The sequence below is a fragment of the Drosophila teissieri genome, chromosome 3R (genome assembly GCF_016746235.2).
Source record: "Drosophila teissieri strain GT53w chromosome 3R, Prin_Dtei_1.1, whole genome shotgun sequence".
NCBI classification, from domain to species: domain Eukaryota; kingdom Metazoa; phylum Arthropoda; class Insecta; order Diptera; family Drosophilidae; genus Drosophila; species Drosophila teissieri.
Window position 1 is genome coordinate 31,882,019 of NC_053032.1, and position 20,348 is coordinate 31,902,366.

The window sequence follows — 20,348 nt, forward strand, 5'->3', positions numbered from 1 at the left end:
GCGTCCAACAGACAGACTTGATAATAATTTATTATCGTCTGAATGTTTCTCCAAAAGTTTCTTTTTTTTTGCTTTTTTGTGGTTTCGCGACACTAACGTATGCAGACGGCGAAGCCGATTCCCCGGCGGCCCATTAGTCGCGTGTTTGAGCATATTCTAGATGAAGAATTATGCGGATGGCGTCGGCATGTTGGCCTGGGAGTCTATAAAGTTGAAACGGCCCTCTAAATTTCCCTTCCTTTCCATCTCCATTTCGGCCGGTGTCAAAAGCTAAACGGAAATTCGAATTCAAATCGATAGCTTCCATTTAATCACATTGCCTCGAACGCCTGTCATTCCGCGTTTAGCTGCTAAAGCGATTTGTTGCGATTCATTGAAATTATTTGCACATTGGATTTAATTTTTCCTGTTTCGGGCACTTTATCAAATTGCATTTCTGCCACAACATGTAGCGCATAAAATTTTATGAAATTATTCCGCGCATTCGCAGGAACAACAATCGACGCACATATAAAGAGGGAATATCACGCAGCAATGCGCTGGATCTCTAAACGCATAAAAAATCAATTAAACACGTTTCGACAATATTTTCGGCAATGATATAAATTTTTATCACGCTATTACAATTACATAAGCGGATTACATAGCATATGTGCGAGTGTTGGGGTGTCGGATCTTGATTCCCAGACGATTTGCAGACTGATTAAGTTTCTGTTATTGTTATGCAAAGGCAACTAAGTCCCAGCCTCCAAAAGTGGGCAATCGAATGATATGGGCTGCTGGCTTGTCGGTCCAGCCGGGGCATAGTGGGCATTCCGTTCGAGTGGGGCATAGGACGGAATTGAATGCTTGACAGCCTAAGCGGAATGTGTCAAGTGTCTAAAGAGCATGCCCCAGAGAGCCTCTGGGACCTTTCAATTGGGTTTGGGTCTTCGCCTAGTCGCAGGCAGAGCTAACAAAGCGCTGTCAAAACTAATAAAATGTCTAACTGGCTGACACCTAAAAGGGCCAAAGGGTTCTGGGCCAACTTTTCCGGTCCTTTGGCCTTTTTGTTGCGCCGCTTGTTGCTGTTTTCGGCTAGATTAATCCCCGCGCTTAAAGTGCGTTGCTCGTCCCCGGTTCCAGAGCTAAGCTCCCCACTTTTATTATTTGGTATGCAAACAGCTTTCAGGTGAACGCAGGCTGCGAACCGCATACTCATCCTGCCCTCGGTCCCTCCTCCTAACCCTTTGAAGTGCCGAATCCGCCAGCCAAAAGTGGCCCGCAGCGTCTTTGGCCCACCTCGTGTGGAAATCGCTGTTACGTGTCCTTGCGTGTTGCTATTAACATAACAAAAGCAAACGTTTGCCATTTGCCGGTTGACGTTTCCTACTCGCTTGCCAGTCTACACTTGCTACACTGATCAAAAACCGGGGATGATCGTGACTGCTTGACTTGAGGCTTTTAACATAACGATGATATTCACTGAGCAATATCCGAAGCAGCAAGACATGGGGCTAGCTTGAATATTTGACTGTGAAAAAATGTAAATCCCAACATTACGTGCTGGTTTTGTTTTTGTGCACTTGTTTGCAGAGCACCTCCTAGCTCATTTGAGTGTCATTGGTGGCGCTCCTGTCTGTCCGCTGTCTGCTTAGAGCTACTTGGAAATTCAAAGGTTATTACATAAAATTTTAGCCTGCCATCCGGTTGATTGCCCGTCGAGACTCTGGCCGTCAATTACACGCTGGCTGCTTGCTCGGCTCCTTGGGAAGCCGTCGCGTTTATCTACATCTATTGGCACCCCAATAATAATACGCTTAACGTTCGACTTATCGACATCTCTCCATCTCGGCTGTGCAACAGGGCGTATTGGTATCCAACTTTTCCACTTCGCTCCAAGCTGAGCCCTTCGAAGCGTTTAATCAGCAATCTAAGCTTTATTAGCAGTGCAGGCAGCAGCCAACTGGCAACTGGCAACTGGCGCCAGAGTAGAAGGCACATAGGGAGGATGAGGAGCAGGAGCTGTAACTTCAGATGCAGCAGGAGTCTGCTAAGCGGTCTGCTGATCGGATTTTCCCGGCTCAGTGGCCCAAAGTTGCCCTGTGGTGCTCTGTGGTTTACGCTGCACAAATCCGGCAACAAGAACAACGGCACGCCAGAACAGAAACAATTTTTAAGCAATTAATACGTTTGGAAACATTTCTGTTTACTTTGAGCGATAAGCCCCGAACTGCTGACAGAATGGATGCAATTTGTAAATATAAATCAAAGGCACAGCACACAAGGGTGAAGTTCCGGGCAAGCAAGCGGCTTAACTCATTGTTGCCGGCCATTCACCGTGTGGTTGCGTTTGTTTGGCAGAAGTTTATATTTGGGTATTTAAACTCAAATTAAATGCATTTGCATGCAAACAAATGGGAAGCCTGTGTGTGCGGCCGCAAACAAACGTTTTGTGTCACCAGAGACAAAGGGTAGAAACCCGGACTCTGGCTGTTCAACATACATACCATGCAAGCACATTGGGGCAAAAAATTCACCAGAGATTGAATCGCCAGCATTGGGAAAGCGAAAGCAAAGGAGATGGGAGCCCTTGCTGTTGCCCTTGTTGTGGCAACAAAATCCATTATGCTGCAATTATGCGCCACACTTGGCAGAATGGTTGTAGCACCGGACAAAAACTTGCTCAATCGATGTGTTTTGGTAATTAAATCAAGTACATAATGGGGCAAGCCAAATGGAGAAATGCAGCGCAAGTGAAAAGTCAACTGGGAATCCCATAAAATAATAAAACACACACACGGAGCTGGGGAGGTTGGGAGAGCAATTCAAACAGCAAACCCCATTAACTTTACAAAGTTAGTTAAATTCATTTGGCAAACAGACGACAGACGACGAAAATCCAGCAAGGCGACCGGAGACAATCCCCTTTTCCATTCGAGAAAACAACCAACCAACCGACTGGCTAACCGAACCAACGAGCTACAAAAAGTCACAAGTAAATTTTATTTCAATTGTAAGAGCCAGCAAAAACTACACAATGATCATGGCTGTGTGTAGTATAAAAAGTATATATACATATATATATATATGTATACACAAACCGAGAAAGCGTTAGGTAAAAACCACACACACGCACAGAGAAAAAATAACCAATTCTTAGTCCGATGGCGCTTCTAACAGATTTCATTTAACTGCCAAGTTGAATGGTTTAAACATATTTGAATATTTAAAACTTAAATTTAATCTAACTAAAAATGGTCTCGTGCTCTTAATTTCGAGCTTTTAATTAAAGTCCCATTTTAATGTGCAGCTATTGATGACATAGGTTGTCCTTTTGGGGGTGATAAACAAATTTCTTTAAATATATAATTCATTCAAAAGATAAATATAACGTTGCCTATATTGCCTAACGTTTAAGCTTAGCTTTCGGTGTTCGTGGGACACGACAAGCCACGATTTTTCTCCGCGTGCATACAATCTAAGGAAAGGCAGCAAAAGCAGCAATGGGCGACAGCAACAAGCGCAATGATAACTAAATAAATGGACATTTTTATAGCTATGCACTTCCGCACTCAATCTTTTGTGCTGCGTGTGTGTTAGTGGGTGCTGGAGTTCGTTTGTGTGTGTTTGTCTGTGTGTGCGGAAGGATGAGCACATGTTAAAGCATGTGTTTTGTGCATGCATTTCAGCTCCCAGCTCTCAGCTCAGAGGACCCTCTGACCCCGGGTCCTGTGCCTCAACAATGGAAACCAACAACGAGCACACTTAATTCATGTAATTTCACACACACACGGACGCACCAACGCACACGAAGACAACGGAGGAGCAACAGGATGCACACGTAGTGGTGTTGCCAATGCTCCACCGCTCCCGCCTGAGTGCGGTTTCACTTGTTGCCAGTTGCTTCTGCTCTGTTTTTAATATATGTACGTAGGGGTTTGCAGGACGTCGAGTGTATTCTCATTTTCATTGTTTTACAATTTGTAAGCAGAACTTATGACAGGATAAATGGCAGAAGGCAGAAGGACAAGACTGTATACCAAAAGAACATTTTCCATTCCAACTCGTGAGTCAAGCTTTCTGATGGATTTGTCCCTGCTGCTCTGGGCAAAAAGCTATTAGAAAGCCATTTGTTGCCGGCTTTACTAGGTTTATTCCATTTCGCAATACAATAAATACTGGCACTGCCACACGGAAAACCATTTTTCCATTTAAATGGGTTTTATAGCATGATCTGGATGCTCTACATTTATATACACTTCCTGCAGGGGCATGTCCTTTGCCCATCTCTGGAATATGATCGGATAGATCTAGGAATGGAGTTTTTCACGCGGTCCCCGAGTTTGAGTGCTTGAGTTCATAATTCTGCTCCTCATCTCCCACGTGGCGAATGCATTTTATGTGCAAACTGCCATATGCCCGTTGCATACCCAAAGTACCAAGTTGTAACCCCCGGGACTTTGGAAAGGCTTTTTCAACATTTTAAACAGTTTGTGCCGCATTTTTGTCAGCTATTGCTTTGTTAACCCACCGCTCACCGCGCCACATCCCATACCGTGTTATAAATAATACATGGCACTTTTGCTGATTGCACGTAAATGGCGTAAATGCCAAGCGGAAGCAAGCATAAAAGTAGAACGGAGAACACAGAGAGCAGCTACATGGAGTAAAGTATAAAGCGTTGGCTTGGCTCGATTCGTACAGTGTAAATTCAATGAATAATCAAGTGAACTACTTATAAATTGTTTAAGAAGTGTAAATTTATGTGGGACACGTTGTAGCCGGGCAAAGCTAGACAGGACAATGGGTACGCGCTTATTTCAGGGAAGAGATCGAAAAGGAGTCAGATTGAAAAAGAGACAGAGGTCAACAGAGACAACAAATGAAGATGTGTTCACAGGAGTGCACTACTGCATCTCTCCCACCAACAGGCATCCTCTAGCTTGGCCCGGACAACAAACAAATAAAGTTGAAAGATCTGGCAATTAATAGAGTAATCGATTGTGCAGACGTACCAAAAAGGGTAAAGAGAGCATCAGGCGTGACCATCTACAGAGAAAAAGAGAATAGAGTTTGTCGTCAGTTAGCGAGAGTTTCGTTTCAGATGTATTACAAATAAAAACAACAAAGTATACGTTAAATAGGAAACATACAAATTAAATTATAGAGCATGATGGTTCGGTTCTGTAGATTGTGTTTCAGTTTCAGTCTGGGACACAGAGAAAGAGATAGAAAGGTAGAGGGAAGGGAGAAAGGGATCTTCTCAGGTCCCAGGCTTGTCAACATTTACTTTATACGAGTATATGTGTAATCTTATACGGGTAGAATGCATAATTATAAAAATATGAAAATATATCCGTGAGAGGTGAAAAGTTAAAGCGTTGTTACTATTGGTTTTTTGGTTAAATTGGGAACTTATATGAATCAATGGGCGCGCATACTAAATGAAACTAATTTCTTTTTTACATGAAATGTGAATGATTTTATTGCCGCTCCAATCACTTCCTAATATACCACACATTTATTACGATGGTTCGGACGGAGCTCGGACTCGGGTTGCTTATCTCAACAAATTGAATATCCGACCAGGGACTTAGAACTCTAGTTCCCTGCACAGGTCCGCACTTACCTCCTCATTTAAATTCGAGACAAGCAGGACATTCGAGTAACCTCGCATTGCAGGAGCGGCCGTCTGCAGGGCGCCGCTGTTGGCCAGCGAGAAAGCGGCCAAATTGGGCAGGGCGTTGCTGTAGCCGCCGGTCAGTGGAGTGCCCAGGCCCAAGGCGAAGGGCGGCAGGACTCCCGGGGCGCCCAGGCCGTTGACTGGAAGAAAATTGAACAAGAGTTAGCCATCGACCAACTGTTAGCCTTAGTTTATATTAGTTGCATGCCACTTAAGCTCTATGTGAATCGATAGCAGGTGTAAAGGCAAAAAACAATGAGAGGAGGCATATCAAAAATTACTATTTTCCGTATTGATATGGCCAAAAAGAAATTTGATTAAATCAAGCCTCCTACAATTTAATTTGGATTTTTAGACTTTTATACTTTTAAGAAGTGATAAAGCAACGTGAAAATAACTTGGCCAAAATTGTACGTTGTAATCAAATTACTTTAGTAAAAATACACAGAATAACCGTATCACTTTAAACGACAGAAATAGGTCAAATTAAATATTGTTTCGGAAAATCTCTCTTGAAAATTAAAAAAATGTCTGGTGGACAAGTAAGGCGTTTGAGTGGTTAGCAACTTGAAGCTGAGAGAAAACAAAGGAAAACTGGGAAAATGTTCCGTTCGTGTTACCTATTTTATCACCTGTGAGAGAAGGTCGCTGCCGGGCGGCGATCAGCAGCAGATCATTAGTGTTCATCAGTCCGCCGGCGGTGGGCATGAGGTCCACGCCCGGCTCACCAGGTGGCAGCGCGGGGTTCGTGAAGTCGCGCGACTTGTCGTTGTTGTACTTAACATTCAGCGCCGTCAGCTTGCTGTTATCAATGCGCAGCGTGCAGCAGCCGTTGTATATGTTCTGCCCGTCCAGGAGCGACTTGGCGTGCTGGGCGGAGTTGGCGTCCGGATATTGGATGAGGGCCTAGGAGGGGAGTGGTTTGTTGGTAATTAATCGTGTGGCTTTGAGGATGAACAAAAGACTGCACATCGAAATCTCAACTCACCTGGAATGAATTGTTCTTTGTGAAGGTGACAATCTTCAGCACCTTGCCATAGCGCTGGAAGATCTGGTGCAGAATGTCCAGCGAGACGGGGTACATCAAGGACTCGACAATCACACGGAGCACTGTATTAGGTCCCCCGGCGGAGTTCGTGTTGTTGCCGGCCGCACTTACGGCGCTTGTGTTGTTCTGCAAGATTCCCACGGCGCTGCTGTTGCTGTCGCCTGAGCTGTTGGCATTGTTGCTGGACGCGTTGGCGGCGGCGCAAAGGGGCAGAGGCGATCCGCCCGCTGGGGACTGGATGCGGTAGTCGCTCGGGACGATCGAGTTCTGGAAACAACAGGGAGAAGAGGGAACATGGTGAAGTTGTTGAGTCAATTTACAGGCGGGAATCGCGAAGGAAACTTTTACTAGTTAAAGGCGAAAACTTTCCGCATTAATCAAAGCAACTGGCAGTGCACAAAATTTATGCATTTTGCCAAGTTTTTAGGGCTAAAGGACTGTGCACTTAAAGGAATACTGTGTGAATTTATAAACACTGCCTAAACTTATTAATTTAGTAAGATTAGGTATAGGGTATATTAGGTATAAGAAAATATTCTTCATTGAAAAGGTTATTATTACCGGGGACTTTCCTATTAAACCTTTTATAACAAATAAAAAACATACACTTTTTTTTAGTGCACAATATGCTAAACGTTTGCACGGCAGCGGCATCCCCTGCTACTCAGAAATCATCCTCGCCAACATAAATCTCAATCAAAATCAATAATATCAAGTATCGTAATAATAAAAGAAACCCGGGAGATGGAAGGCAGAGGCGTCTGTCGGTGACGAGGATGCTGGGCGGATGCCAAAAACGGTTCATAGTAAGCAACAAAACTTCTTGCGTGAAATATACACGTTCTATCGGAAAACAATTTAATGACATTCGGAAGTGAATTTATTCCTATTCGTGCTGAATTTTGATTTCGAAAATCATAACGTAAACACATTCGACCGCCCACCGCCACCGTCAACGACCCACCGACCCACCTGCCACCGATTTCCTCTTATCCTGTCCATTTGCGACGCGTTTTTTGTGCGTTTGCCAGCAACAGGAAAGACAAGGAACACAAGGAGCACAAGGGAGACAAGGGGAATTGGATGGGAGGACTTCACGGCAGTTCTCCCCTGGCGTGCTATTTGTTTTTGCCTTCGCCTAGATAAATTTCCACCCATTGGAAACAAAAGCCCGTCGACGTGAGCTTCGCCTTAGACCCTCTCCTCGAAGCCAAAGTTTGTAAAAATAATAAAAATTGATTAGAATTGCCGAGTGCCGAGCTGCGTGGCTAGACAGGGCGTATGTGGGATGTTCCGAGTGGCATGAGTGCCCATGATGATGCGGCTGCTTCATCTTCGATTGCCATGCTGGCTTTAGATGCCTGAGGGATGCCATCAGTGGCTGTTGCTGGGTTTCCTTTCCTTTCCGCTGCCAGTAATTTGATACTCCACTTTGCCTGATTATTATGATGACGATGACGTTGATTGTGTAAAAATTGTAATGTAATTGTTAGGAAGCGTTTGCCCATCTATTACTCATCTCAGTAGGTCTTGTATAAACAGCAAAGTCGATTAGCAGTAACTATCTGTCAAGTGGCAATCGGCAGGCGTTTGTGCACTTTGATTACTGTGCACAAGTTTTCACTAAGAGGTTCTAATTTCTAAGAGGGAGGCACACATACATATTCAGAGTTCATCTTAAAGAAGAAATTATTTTGAAATTATGTTTTTCCCCCAGTGTGTTTAAGATCTTTAATAACAGGCATTTACGTATGGAGGCTCCAAGCAAGACCAAATTTTGGGAGCACTTGCACGCATATTAGGCTAAGCCATTCTGATTATCCTGCAGGATACAGGGCAGAGGTAGGGAAAGGGGGAAGGGGAAAGTTTAGGGACCACAACCAGCAACATCATTAAACATAACAAATCGTTATGTGTGTGCGGCTGTGTTTGTGTTGGACTTTGCTTGTCGCGGTTTTGCCTGTTAATGAGTCAATTGTGCGTACCCCTTTCCGAGTTGTTGTTGTGGGCTGATTAGATATGCAAGCACCCACTCCACCCATCACAGGAAACCACTCACCACATTGTTATAATTTAATATCGATGGGCGGGCTGCTTCTTTGCTCCCCTCCTGCATAACGCCACATTCGATAAGCCAAAATGCTTTGATAAGCGAAATGTGTCGACTACTTGCTGATAAGCACATTTATCGATCGATGCCTGTCAGTGGGAAAATCTGGACAAAAGGCACACGTGTCCCCGCTCCTCGCCATTTAACGCATGCGACGAGAAAAGCGTAATGGGGAAACTTTAACCAAGACTTCTCATCGGAGCTTATGGACATTTGTGGCTTCTTGTGAACTGTAGTGCGTTAAGACAAGTCTCCATGTGGCACAAACAAAAACTATTCAAAAAATCTGATACTTTGCAGCTCGCTAAAAGAGTTCTTAGCAAACTTTTGCAATATTCAACTAGCTGAAAAGAACTTGGCAATTGTTTTATGATTTTGATGCGGTTTTTGCATAAGAAATAAACCCGGAAAAAGGCTCACAAAAGGCAAAAGCTCAGGGCACAAACCGCAGCTCTGCAGGCGCCAAAAAATATTGACGTTGCTTTCACTTAAGGTTTTGCATAAATATTTTTGTTTCATAGCGCTTTCCTGTGCTTCTCTCTTTTTCCTGCGGGCTGCAAGTTTATTTTCATTGCAATGTCACACTGAGTACCTTTGCTTCTCCCCACCCTTACCCCATTACGCACCATTCCCCCTGACAGGCACACTTTAAACTGCATGGCAGGTCCTTTCGAGGAGGAGGAGGAGGACTCAGGAGTCGTCTCCCCTTTTGAAGAGCCGGCTGAAGCGAGAGCTTAAGTGTTCGGGCCAAGTTAGAAAGTAAAGCAGTTACAGATGCTTGGCCACAATCTCCTCCGTACCTCCGATCCCCTTTCGACTGGTCAAAAGGAGCTGCCGTTTCGGCGCTTTTGAACTGGAGTGGGGAAACTTTTTTTGGCAACTACGACTACAAGTTATGAACTTGTGAAGGTAAGTTTTAAAGCTGAGCTCGGGATTATGTATTACTTTGCTGCGAGTCGTTTATCTGCTGGGTGGTTTTTACGGTCAAACCAAAGAGAAGAACTTGCCCGGAGTCCGGCAACGAGCAGCGGTTTCACCGCCTTCATTCCATATTTGTCTTATTTATGCAAAGCGCAAACAAAAATAGCAACCGTGGCAAGTGTGTTAAAAGCCTTCGAGGAAAACACTGTGCAAATGGTACTATAAAACCGAACGGCTTAAATAAACACGAACTACGCAAAGTAGCAAAATCCGCTGCCCAAAAAGCCCAAATAAATACGCCTGCAAAAACAAAGGAAGGAAAGGGGCAACCACTTACGGGCAGTCGTGAAGTAAAACTAATCAATACAATGATAATATTGACAGAACCGCTGGAAAAGTCAGCGCATACGTAAGTTGTCATTTGTCGGCAGTCAGTTTTTTGGGTTCTCTGGGTTGTCGACAGTTCCGCAGTTGTTATCCTGCCGCTCTGGGTCCCCTATCCTCCCCTCGGATCTCACGTACCCCGAAACAATGTAATTTAAATCCATCTTCAACACGTCGCCAATCAAAATGGCAAAAAGCTTTAGCATTGCACAAGTGCAATGCTCTTGCTCTTCAGCGCTGTTGTGAAAACAATAAGATTAGCTTACTTTTGTTTCGACGGCGACGGCAACGGCGACGAGGTGCAGGGAGCGGTCGGGCGGGCGGTAAAGTAAACGTGGAAATAAAATGGGAAAACAGCAAAGAAAAACACAAGTCAGGCAGCGCATAGAAAAACAAACATTGAGCAGATAGCAGATAGCATACAGCGGATAGCGCCGCATATGTGAAGTTATTTGCCTGGCAAAATCCTTTACTGCTCATGCCTGAGAGTTGGACAAATACCGTGCTGAAGGAAAAGGCTCCATAAGCCGGTTTTCCCGCATTTTTCGCCTCTCGAACCCCCGTATTATTGACAAGCTGTCAGCTAGAGGCGCAAATTAAATAACACATTGAGGTGTGTGTCGCTGAGCCCTGCTCATATTATTAACACCAAATCAAATGTGCGGCCGTATCCCCGTTAGCCTGTTATTTATAGAGATGCGGGCTTAGACATCACGAATAAGACTTTGCTAATCAGTTTGATCCTTTTGTGGCTTAATCGCTTGACATTTGTCTTAGTTCTGTGCCACTTGCCCAGGCTCCCGCCTGACCTGAACCTCCCCTTCAGGTGTCAAACGCTGTGTAAATTAATCCCACTTCGTGTTCCCGCCTAATTTTCACGTGTGTGCCATTAATTGACAATTGCTGTCCGTCACTTGCCTCCTTTTGTGTTTTTCTTGGCTGAATCGCCATTGTTTGGTTGGCGGGAGGCGTCCGTAAAATGCGGTTCTCTCTGTAGTCGGCAATTTAATTTAATTACAAGGTAACCTTATCACTGGAGGGAAAACCAGCACCTGCCCACACACACTCAGCCGAGTGCAAACACATGCAAACAAGCGCTTGCAAAGGCAAGCATTTGCATGAGCACTGAGAAAAAGAGCATCTCGAAAGCTACAGTCCTACTTTAATTAGAAGCCGTGCTCTATTGATTGTAAAAGCTTATGTTATTCAATATGATAATTCCAACCTTTTTCAGTATTTGATATAACATTTACATGAGCCTCATACAATGTGTGCTGTCAGTTCCAAAAAGCATCCCTGGCTTTAGTCATATTTTTTGGGAGTGTGTGCCAGTTGTTTGGCTGGTTTGGTTGGGCTTGCACCAATCGGCTGCAGTGGACCGGCACTTGCCACGGCACCATTGTCGTTGTACTCCCGTTGGGCTGCTTTGGTGTATTGGCGGCGAGTGCCAATTATGATGATTACACAAATTTGAGTTCGCACTTGAACGCGCGACTCCTGTTGAGCTGCGCCGATGTGGAAAGCATCTTTACTGTGCATGCAACGATTTATCAATTGTGCGCATCTAATGAAGCCAGAATGGGGTCGAAGGGGCGCTCGCAAATGTTACACTGGAGATTAGGCTGGGGATTGGCTGCCTTTTGTGGCGAAATTATATTTCAATCTAATTCATTGTGAGACGTGGGCTGGCCCCATTTCCCCGAGTGGCTGTCAACCCTTTTTGGCCGTAAAGGAGGCCAGGCTCAAAAATTAATTTATCAAAATTACCCGAAAACAAAACTGGCCCACAGAGGCAACAGATGCGCCCTTACAGTCACACACAAAACAATCACATGTCAAATTTGAAACCCACTAAACAATGCCAGTTGCGGACCTTTGGGGTTGGATTGGTTGGGCTTGGATTGCCATGTATCCGAGTTGCTGGGTGGCTGAGTGGCTGAGTGGCTCTTTGGTTTCTGTGGGCAGCTCGTTGCGGTCGTAACCGCGTGAACTTACCAGTGCATTTATCTTCATTTCTGGCATCTTAGTCAAGGGTCGGCGAAGCGCGGGAGTAGAAGGGGAAAGGCTAAGACGCTAGAGTAAGATATCAACAAAAATAGTCACAGAAAGCCCGACGAGGATGGAGGAAGGAAGAGGGAAGCAAAGGTGAAAGGACATCCCAACGACATGACATATTAGAATCCTGTTACGCAGCAGCAGCAGCAGCAACAGCAGCGTTGCCGGTTGACTGCCAAATTGCCAACATAAATGTCAGAGGGGCGAGGAAAGTTGGTATGGGTGGAATGGGTAGAATGGGTGGAATGGCTGCAAAGTATGCTACGGGATTTTTCATTTCTGTTGCTTGGTTTTCCCTCCTATTTGTTTTATTTTCTATACCATGCAATCACTCAGCCGTTGAAATCACACATGTGTGCGACTGGATGTCTCCGCGTCTGGGTGTGTATGCGTGTGCGGGCGGAGGAGATGATTTGGAAATCCTGTATTGCTGATTTGCTGTTGCTGCTGTCGTCGCAGCTTTTGCCTTCAGGTGCGTGTCGTCTCCTCTGCTGGGGTTAAAATCCCTGAGGGCCATGCAATGGATTTATCTCTCCTTGGGTGGAGATGAAATAGAATTTCAGTTTAAAGCAACTTTGCCAACAGGAAATTGACGAAAATTTGAGATTCACGGAAATATACAACTAACGAGGGAATTAAAAAAGGACTTCTCATGCAATTGCACAAGTCCCGCACTTGACAGCCAACGTCGCCGGCTTCTGCTCATATGATTCCTTAAGTTGCGCCACGGCCAGGGCGTCGACAACAATTCACTAAGCATCTTATCTTCAGGTTGCCACATTGCAGCAGCACCAGCAACAGCAGCACCAGCAGCGGCAAAAGCTGCGACAGCAGCAACACAAATAGCAAATGACAGGCGGCGAAATATGACGCAAAACTCAGAAATAAAGGAACAGTCAACAGTAGCTGGGCCAGGACGCCAAACAATCAACTGAATGCTGCTCAGGTGGGCCGCCAGACACAGGACACAAAAGGGACAAGGGACAAGGGACAAGGGAAAAGCAAGGGAAGAAACCCAAGACAAGACATTCGCACAATGGACACGGGCACAAGAAAGAAAACTGAATGAGAAATTGTATAAATATGTTGCCAGCAGCGTACAGCACAGCACACAAGATTAAACCTCTTCCACTCGCACAAACACACTCTCCTGCATTTTAAGAGATTTTCCACTAGAGAGAGCGGCGGCGTTGACTTTTCCACTCGTCTGACTTGTCTCACGTTGTCTGCGGGCTAACAACAAGGCCTTTTACCAGGATTAGTAGTTAACAAGAGAAATCTGCCCACGCACACAGAACTAGAGAGGGATACATACCAGCACCCACCCACCCACGATGTTGGGCCGCAGCCAAAAGGTAATCAGTGAAATGTAACTGTATTGTTTGGTCTAGCTGTGTTGTGTGTTGGTGTTGCTGTTGCTGTTGGTGTTGCTGTTGCTTCTGCCATTGTTGCTGCTGTGTCACCTAAGTCACAGGGCCGCTCCCTTGGTCTGCTTCTTGTTTCGGCCCTCGTGTTGCTGCTGCAGCCTCTTAACCTTTTTCGTTGTTGTTTGTGTTGCTACTGCTGCTGTTGCTGTTGCGATCTCTTTTTAAGTAGTTTGCTTTTGGGCTCACCAGCACCAAATCCACCCCGCAAAGGTGACAACCTCGCAAGGGTTTTCTCCTGACCGGATTGTTGCTGCTCTGACTACGTTGCGGTTGCCCCATTGGCACACCCCTTCCCCTTTCCCATCCTCATCACCATCCCCATCCCCTCGCCACACCATCCCACCACTTCCATTTAAGTAATCAAAATATGCTTTTGACTCCGAACTAAGCAGCTGGCATCCCCGTGCTGGTCTTCTGATTCGTTTGTCTCCTTGGTATGCGTGCGGTTTCATTTGTATTTATGTTCACCCCACATCACCAACTGAATTCTCTGTGTGGGCTGTCCGCAAAACCCCAAAAACTATGCATTTTACTGCTTTTGTCAGACACGTGTGTGTGCCAATGTCTGCGCGGCCATGTGTATTTATTTGAAAGCTTTTTAAACTTTGTCAGTGACTTTGTGGCTTACGAAATTAAAATTAGAAATTGGTTTAGAGCACCCACAAATACAGGCAAGCCTTCAAAGGACGTTTGAGCGTGTGTGCATTTATGATGGCCAAATCTCTTGAAGAACGGGGTTTCAGTTGCCCAGAAAGTGTAATTAATCAGAACGGTCGCCGGGCCGACCCACATTTGCATATAAATCGTAGTTGCTTCATTTGTCCTCTGTGGCTTAAATCTTAATTGCCACATTAATAACACTTAAAACCGGAAGTTGTGCCAACAGCAGATATTGCTATAGAGGATCTAGGGAACTTCTGATGGAAGTTTGTTTATTCGATGAATCGATATGACATCTAAATAATAATAGCTGAAGGGTCTGTCTTATTTCACTAACCATAATTACCAATTCATGGGATCATATAATTGCATGCTCTACTTACGTTGTGACTCTGGTCCGTCTTCAGCTCGCGATGGTTTGAGAACTGCACGTAGACCATGCGGCCGCGCATCTGGGGCGGATTTACTGTGTAACAGGACACCATCGACGTAGCGGAGATCTCGTCGGCCATCTCGATGAACGCCTGGTTCTTGCCCTTGAGCACCAGCACGTTGGTCACACGTCCAAACGGAATGCCCAGGGCAATCACATCTGCCTCGCCGGACTCGTTCGGAATGTTGCGCAAGTGGATGACTTTTGAGGCCTTGGCTGCAAGGAGAGAACGTAAAATAAGCAACCGTTGTTTAACCAATTGAAATATTAAACAGGTGACAATCCCTATAGGTCTCTCCCTCCCTCTCTGTCTCTTTTGCAACATCCCCGTCTCTTTTGGGGGCCACCGGCCACCTCCGGTTCACTTAATGGCCAGCGCTGTCTGCACTTCCGCTTCCGCGCTTCACTTAATTTGTTTGTTTTTGGGTTTTATTTGCAGGCTGCCTTTGTTGCTAAAGTAGAGTGGGATGGTGCAAATAAAAATGTTGATAACATGGCCAAGCGCCGCCACATTTGTATACACTTTGCACAGTTAAGCCAACTGCGGGGTGCAGGTGCAGGAGGGGTACCGCCATAAATTCATTCATTGCACACTTTCAACGGCTGTGAATAATCCAGCAGCAACACGGCGACAATGTCCGGCGCACAGACAACGTTTGAGGCTTTTAGGCACTCGTCTACGTTTTTGCAGTTTCCCTCCTCGCCGGTTACTTGTTTGTTATTTTTGCATAAATAAAGCGAACCACCCATCGCCACTCCCCCACAAGTGGTGCAGCACAAATGGGATTTAGGAGCCTTTGGCCCTGGAAGCGTTTGCAGCCAGATTTCGGGAATATCCCTACAACAGCACTGCGAGATATTCCCTGTTCGAACGGCCCTCAATCAAAACAAAACGTCGTAAAAATGTGACTTAGCTATACCTCCCTGCAGGGTTATTGCAGACTCAACGACAAAGTAATAAGACGTCCCCTTATAAATCGATATACCAATCTTCAAAGACACTTTTTCGCTGAGTGAGCCTGTGCAGTGCCACAGAAGTGCCTTAAATTTTTTAAAAACAAAGGCAAACAAATTTGCCACTCTTTATGCAGTTGCAAGAGGAAAGGTGGAGGGCTAGAATCTGCCTGGCGCTTAGTCAACACCTGTTAATGTGTTGGTTTGTGCGCTTTTTATTTTTTGCCGCACCTGCAAGAGAACATTTGGCTGTTCATATGCAAATGAAATGCAGTCGCCCCTCATGCCCTTATCCGATTTTCAAACACCCTGGTGTTTGCTAAACAAGCCGACACATGGTCACAGATAGTCCACGGGTAAACGTGGTTTCGAGTTCCGGACAGAGTCCATCTCCCGTTTTCATAGTGCCCGAATTTAAGTGAATTTAAGGCTGGCTGCCCTGCTACTTTAGCGTTTGGGGAACAAGTTTCTAGAATTTTGATAAATCGAAGGTTCAATCGCGAACTTTCTTGCATAACTTTTAATGTAAAGAGGTCAATATCCTGCCAATTCCGTACATTCAATCAAAACCCAGACGATGGGGGTCAATGTTCTGATATATTTCACAATGCTCCTAAGCCGCCAAAGAGGCTGAATCGGTTCGTTCCCTAACCCACTTTCCAGAAAGCTTTGTGCCGAGAGGCTCAAGTCCCGAGGCTCGAAGTGCACTGTGGAAACTCTCCCTGCTTGCCGGTCAATGTTGAATACAACTAATCGGAAATTACACTTTTTGATTAGTTCGAAACGGAAATGAAGCCGAAACGAAATTATGCAGACGGGTCAGGACCTGTGCGGTCGTTATAGTTGGGCATTCTGCCTTTCGAGCGGCAACTCAAAAATTTATTAAAAATCGATGAGCAACTGCAGCACGATAATATCTGCTCCATCACTCTACTGCCCCACAACTCACCATAAATAACAGACGAAATCGAAAAAGACTGGGAGCTGCTGTGAATCAAAACTAAATAAAAAGTGTCGATGGACGCGGTCCGGAAATGTTCTGCACAAGACAAACAACAAATCAAGTGCCGTCGGCTAGTTGCCTGCAAAAAAAGGCGACGGCAAAAATATGTAAAGGTATCTATCATGCATGATGATGTTGTCGGCGAACAGGGCGAAAAACTGGCGAAATTTGTGGATTTTTTTACGTTCCGCTGCCAAGAGCTCAATTCGATTTTTCTGCACTTTCGGTTCTCCTTAGCTACATTTGTTTCAAATCGTAGCAAACACAGCTGCCTGATGGTGTGAAAGGAGAAACATCAATCCAATGAGCGCGCCGACAAGCGTTGCATCTCCCGGAGCCTTCGGCTGCTGCACTGGCTCCAACAAAGGCGGGCGTCGTAATTGAAAAGGAGGGTGGCGCCCAGCGATGACGACAACCGGAAACGCAACCAAAAGCCCGGCAGCTACAACTTCTACTGGCAAAAAATTCCAATTTGAATCAGGCGGTTTCGGTTTGGGATACGTAGCCTGCGGCCAGATTTGTTAGCAGTTATGGCATTGCTGCTTTTTAATTAACAGCGAACTAAATAACCCGAACCAGCAAATATTTGCGCAGCAAACAATAATTGCAATTTGTGGCAGAATCAAAATTAATCATCAGTTTAAAAACAGCTGTTGCAACTCGATTCCTCCGTGATTCCTCACCGACGCACGGATACCCTAGGATAAACACGGTACAATGCTATGTCAACAGTCCCGAAATGCATTAACTGGTCTGGCTGCAAAAAGTGCAGCGATAAAATTTGCATTCGATAATGATGTCGCTGGCGCTGCCTGTTGACTGTCAATGCCCCATGGATGATATGAATAGCAATCATCCGCTCGGCTGCGCGTTAAAATGAGCTGCAAGGACGTAGGGCCAAAGCTCAGCAGTATTAATGACCCTCACGCACTCTTTGCGAAAAGCGGGGAACGTGCCCCATACTGCCATTTTCAATTAAGCACACAGCCTCTCACCACTTACAATGAGTTGCACGAAAAATATACATAAATAAACTATTTATAGCTAATTGAAAAGTTTACAAACTGTAATTGAGTTCGGACGTCGATGGTTGGGTTGCAATGAATGGTCAGTCTGTCCAGCGTGGCGTATGTGTAATAATTTACCCCCTCCCCTTCCCTTAACCGATGCGAACCAAGTTAATTAATGACAATTTAAATTCATAAAGCAAACAGAAGCCCCAAACGAAAAATGTAAATGAAAATGAATGGAAAAAGCGAGTGGAACAAAAGAAAAGGGCTTTCCCCAGGGGCGATGGGCGTGGCATTCGGGATGAAATAAGTGCTGATTGTTAATAACAATTAAATTTATGCTTACATGGCGGCATTTAATGATTTAATGTGAGCGTGACGCCAGTGTTTGTCTCCGAGTACCGCCACCAAACTTTGCCGAGGGTGTGTCAACAGTCGAATATATAATTTAAATAAATACCCACCGAACTCACGCACACAGGGCCGTTCGAGCGTCTTTAATTATGCGGCAGTAAATTAGATTTTTACAAGCTCACACATCATAAATTTTAAATTGTTGGGCATACTTGTGTCCTTTACGTGTCTGTCGCTTTGCCTCCTCTGCCTCAATGTGAGCACAACGACTTAATGATATTTGCTTAGCCAGCCAGGCCTTGTCTATATTTTAAACATTTGCCCATGCGTAATCAATCATGGCACATTTTTTTGGCAGCAAATGAAACCCAATGCCAGAGGGCCCGTTGCCTTTGGATTTCCGTAGAATCCCCCGACACAAAAACTGGCCCATAATTGAAAATAACGATTTTCTTTTTACAGCTCGAGCTTAACACCCGCAAGAAATGTAATTCATTAAAATTTTGCCAGAAAAAGGAGGGGGAGTGGAAATGGCTGGAGCTTCTACCGAGTGAATACAAATGCACGGAGTCAACGTTCGCAGTTAGCTTTCAACAGCCTGAGCGTTGATGACGACGACGTTAACAAAATTTAATTGCATTTCAATTAGGAAAATAGTTTTTTTTCGCCCCATGCACCATCCTCTCCGCTCACACATCCGAGTGGTAGTATGAAACTGCATTGGCATTTAGCAGGTTGCAGGATACAGTCTGGGAAGATGAGGACTCCATGTCTGTGTGCAGTCAAGTGGCTTTCAGTCAAACAGCAGAGAGCCCGGACTTGAATATGATTGCACCTTAGAAAATATAGGTAAAAACTAAATAATCAAGAGAGAGTCCATTTAATTTCTTTATAATATTTGCGTATATTTTTCTAACCGAGCGTTTCCAACGCGTTTGATATTTCTGTGTTGCCTTTTTTTTTTGTGTTATTTGGTACATGAATACCCTTGCCAAAGTATTTTTTGTAGTGTTCGATTTCATTTGAGAGCTAGCTAGCAGTCTGTAACATATAACAATGGTTTAAGTTATGAGCAAACAGGGGAGGTTTGTTGGTCCTGGCAAAACTTTTTCCACTTCATTTGTGCATTAAAACTACTCATACAGCTGCAGGAATTCGAGCGTCCAACGGGTCGTATGCTTAATTAAATGGCACACACAAATATTTCGCAGTTTCCCACAGTCTCTCACACAGTGGCAGGAAATTCAGAAGTCAGGCCGAGCACTGCCTGAAAGTCCGCTGCCACTAACCGCACTCACGTTCCGTGACTGCCATAAATAGCTGCACACAACGCAAGCCAGTCAGCGAGTCAAACCAATTGACAATTGCTGTTTGCCCTTGGTCTGGCCGGATTTTTACACTCCTTTCAATGCTGTCTCAATATTGATACAGATGGCAGAGAAAACAAAAAAAATTATGACAATATTATTTTATTGACTGCGAAAATATTTACACGCAACGCGTAGACCAGGAAGCAGACCCGGGACGTGCGAATGATACCCGAGCCAGAGCGGCACGCGCGGGACTCGCAGGACTCGCAGGACATGAAGCAAACGGACACTTGCCGTATCCAAACTGTCGCCTTATTGGTTATGGCCGTAAAAGCGTTTAAGTGTTTGAGAAGACCACCGAAGGGATTGGCAACGACGCACTGTGCTGACAGCAAACCTTGAGCTTTAAATTGATGACAGTGGTGGGCTGATTTAAGGCTTAAGGAATGACCGGTCATGCATATTAAAAACAGGACACTGTATATCCGAATTTTAGATATTTTTTCAGCATATTTTCCTGATGCCACTGGCTGTCTGGTCAGAGAATTAGCAATGCTGAGAGCCGGAGAAAAAATACGGTCCACACTCAGCAACAACAGCTGCAGAACTCCTTTTTTTGGCGGTAGGTCCTAGCTGCCATAGGTGGTGAGCTGACCGTTAAGCCCCCAAAATCGGTCAATAAACAAACAAATGTTGGTGGACTGTACAAACAGCGTGGAGGCGATGCATGTGTGAGAGCTGTAACAATAAACAACAAACTGAAATTGCGGGGGAGGGGGCGAGTGTCGCGACAACAAAAGCAAAACACGTTCTAGCCACGTTTGGTGTTTCAGCCGGACACGCGACACGCTATGGTCTACACGGGAAAAAGTCGGCCAATCAATCCGTCAACATATCAAAAACTTGTTAAATATCTTGAGAGTAAAGTTAGGTATTATTATAAGATAAATAATTTGATTGAAGTACTTTTTAAGAAGTCCTATTTCCAAAAAAAAATAGAATAACTATTTTGAT

At 44.9% G+C, this 20,348-nt stretch overlaps 1 protein-coding gene across 6 annotated transcripts in view; it reads right to left on the reverse strand.

The window, feature by feature from the left end:
• LOC122622153 (polypyrimidine tract-binding protein 1) overlaps window positions 1–20,348 on the reverse strand; it is a 129,499-nt gene that overhangs the window by 9,044 nt on the left and 100,107 nt on the right. For 5 of the 6 annotated variants that reach the window (XM_043800374.1, XM_043800378.1, XM_043800377.1 and 2 more), the window contains 5 exons: window positions 14,654–14,919; window positions 6,654–6,980; window positions 6,286–6,571; window positions 5,612–5,805; window positions 4,998–5,031 (listed from right to left, as the gene is read on the reverse strand). In XM_043800374.1, coding sequence (XP_043656309.1) covers window positions 4,998–5,031; window positions 5,612–5,805; window positions 6,286–6,571; window positions 6,654–6,980; window positions 14,654–14,919 — 1,107 coding nt within the window. The remainder of the gene's footprint in view (window positions 1–4,997; window positions 5,032–5,611; window positions 5,806–6,285; window positions 6,572–6,653; window positions 6,981–14,653; window positions 14,920–20,348) is intronic. The other variant, XM_043800376.1, reaches the window with a different exon arrangement.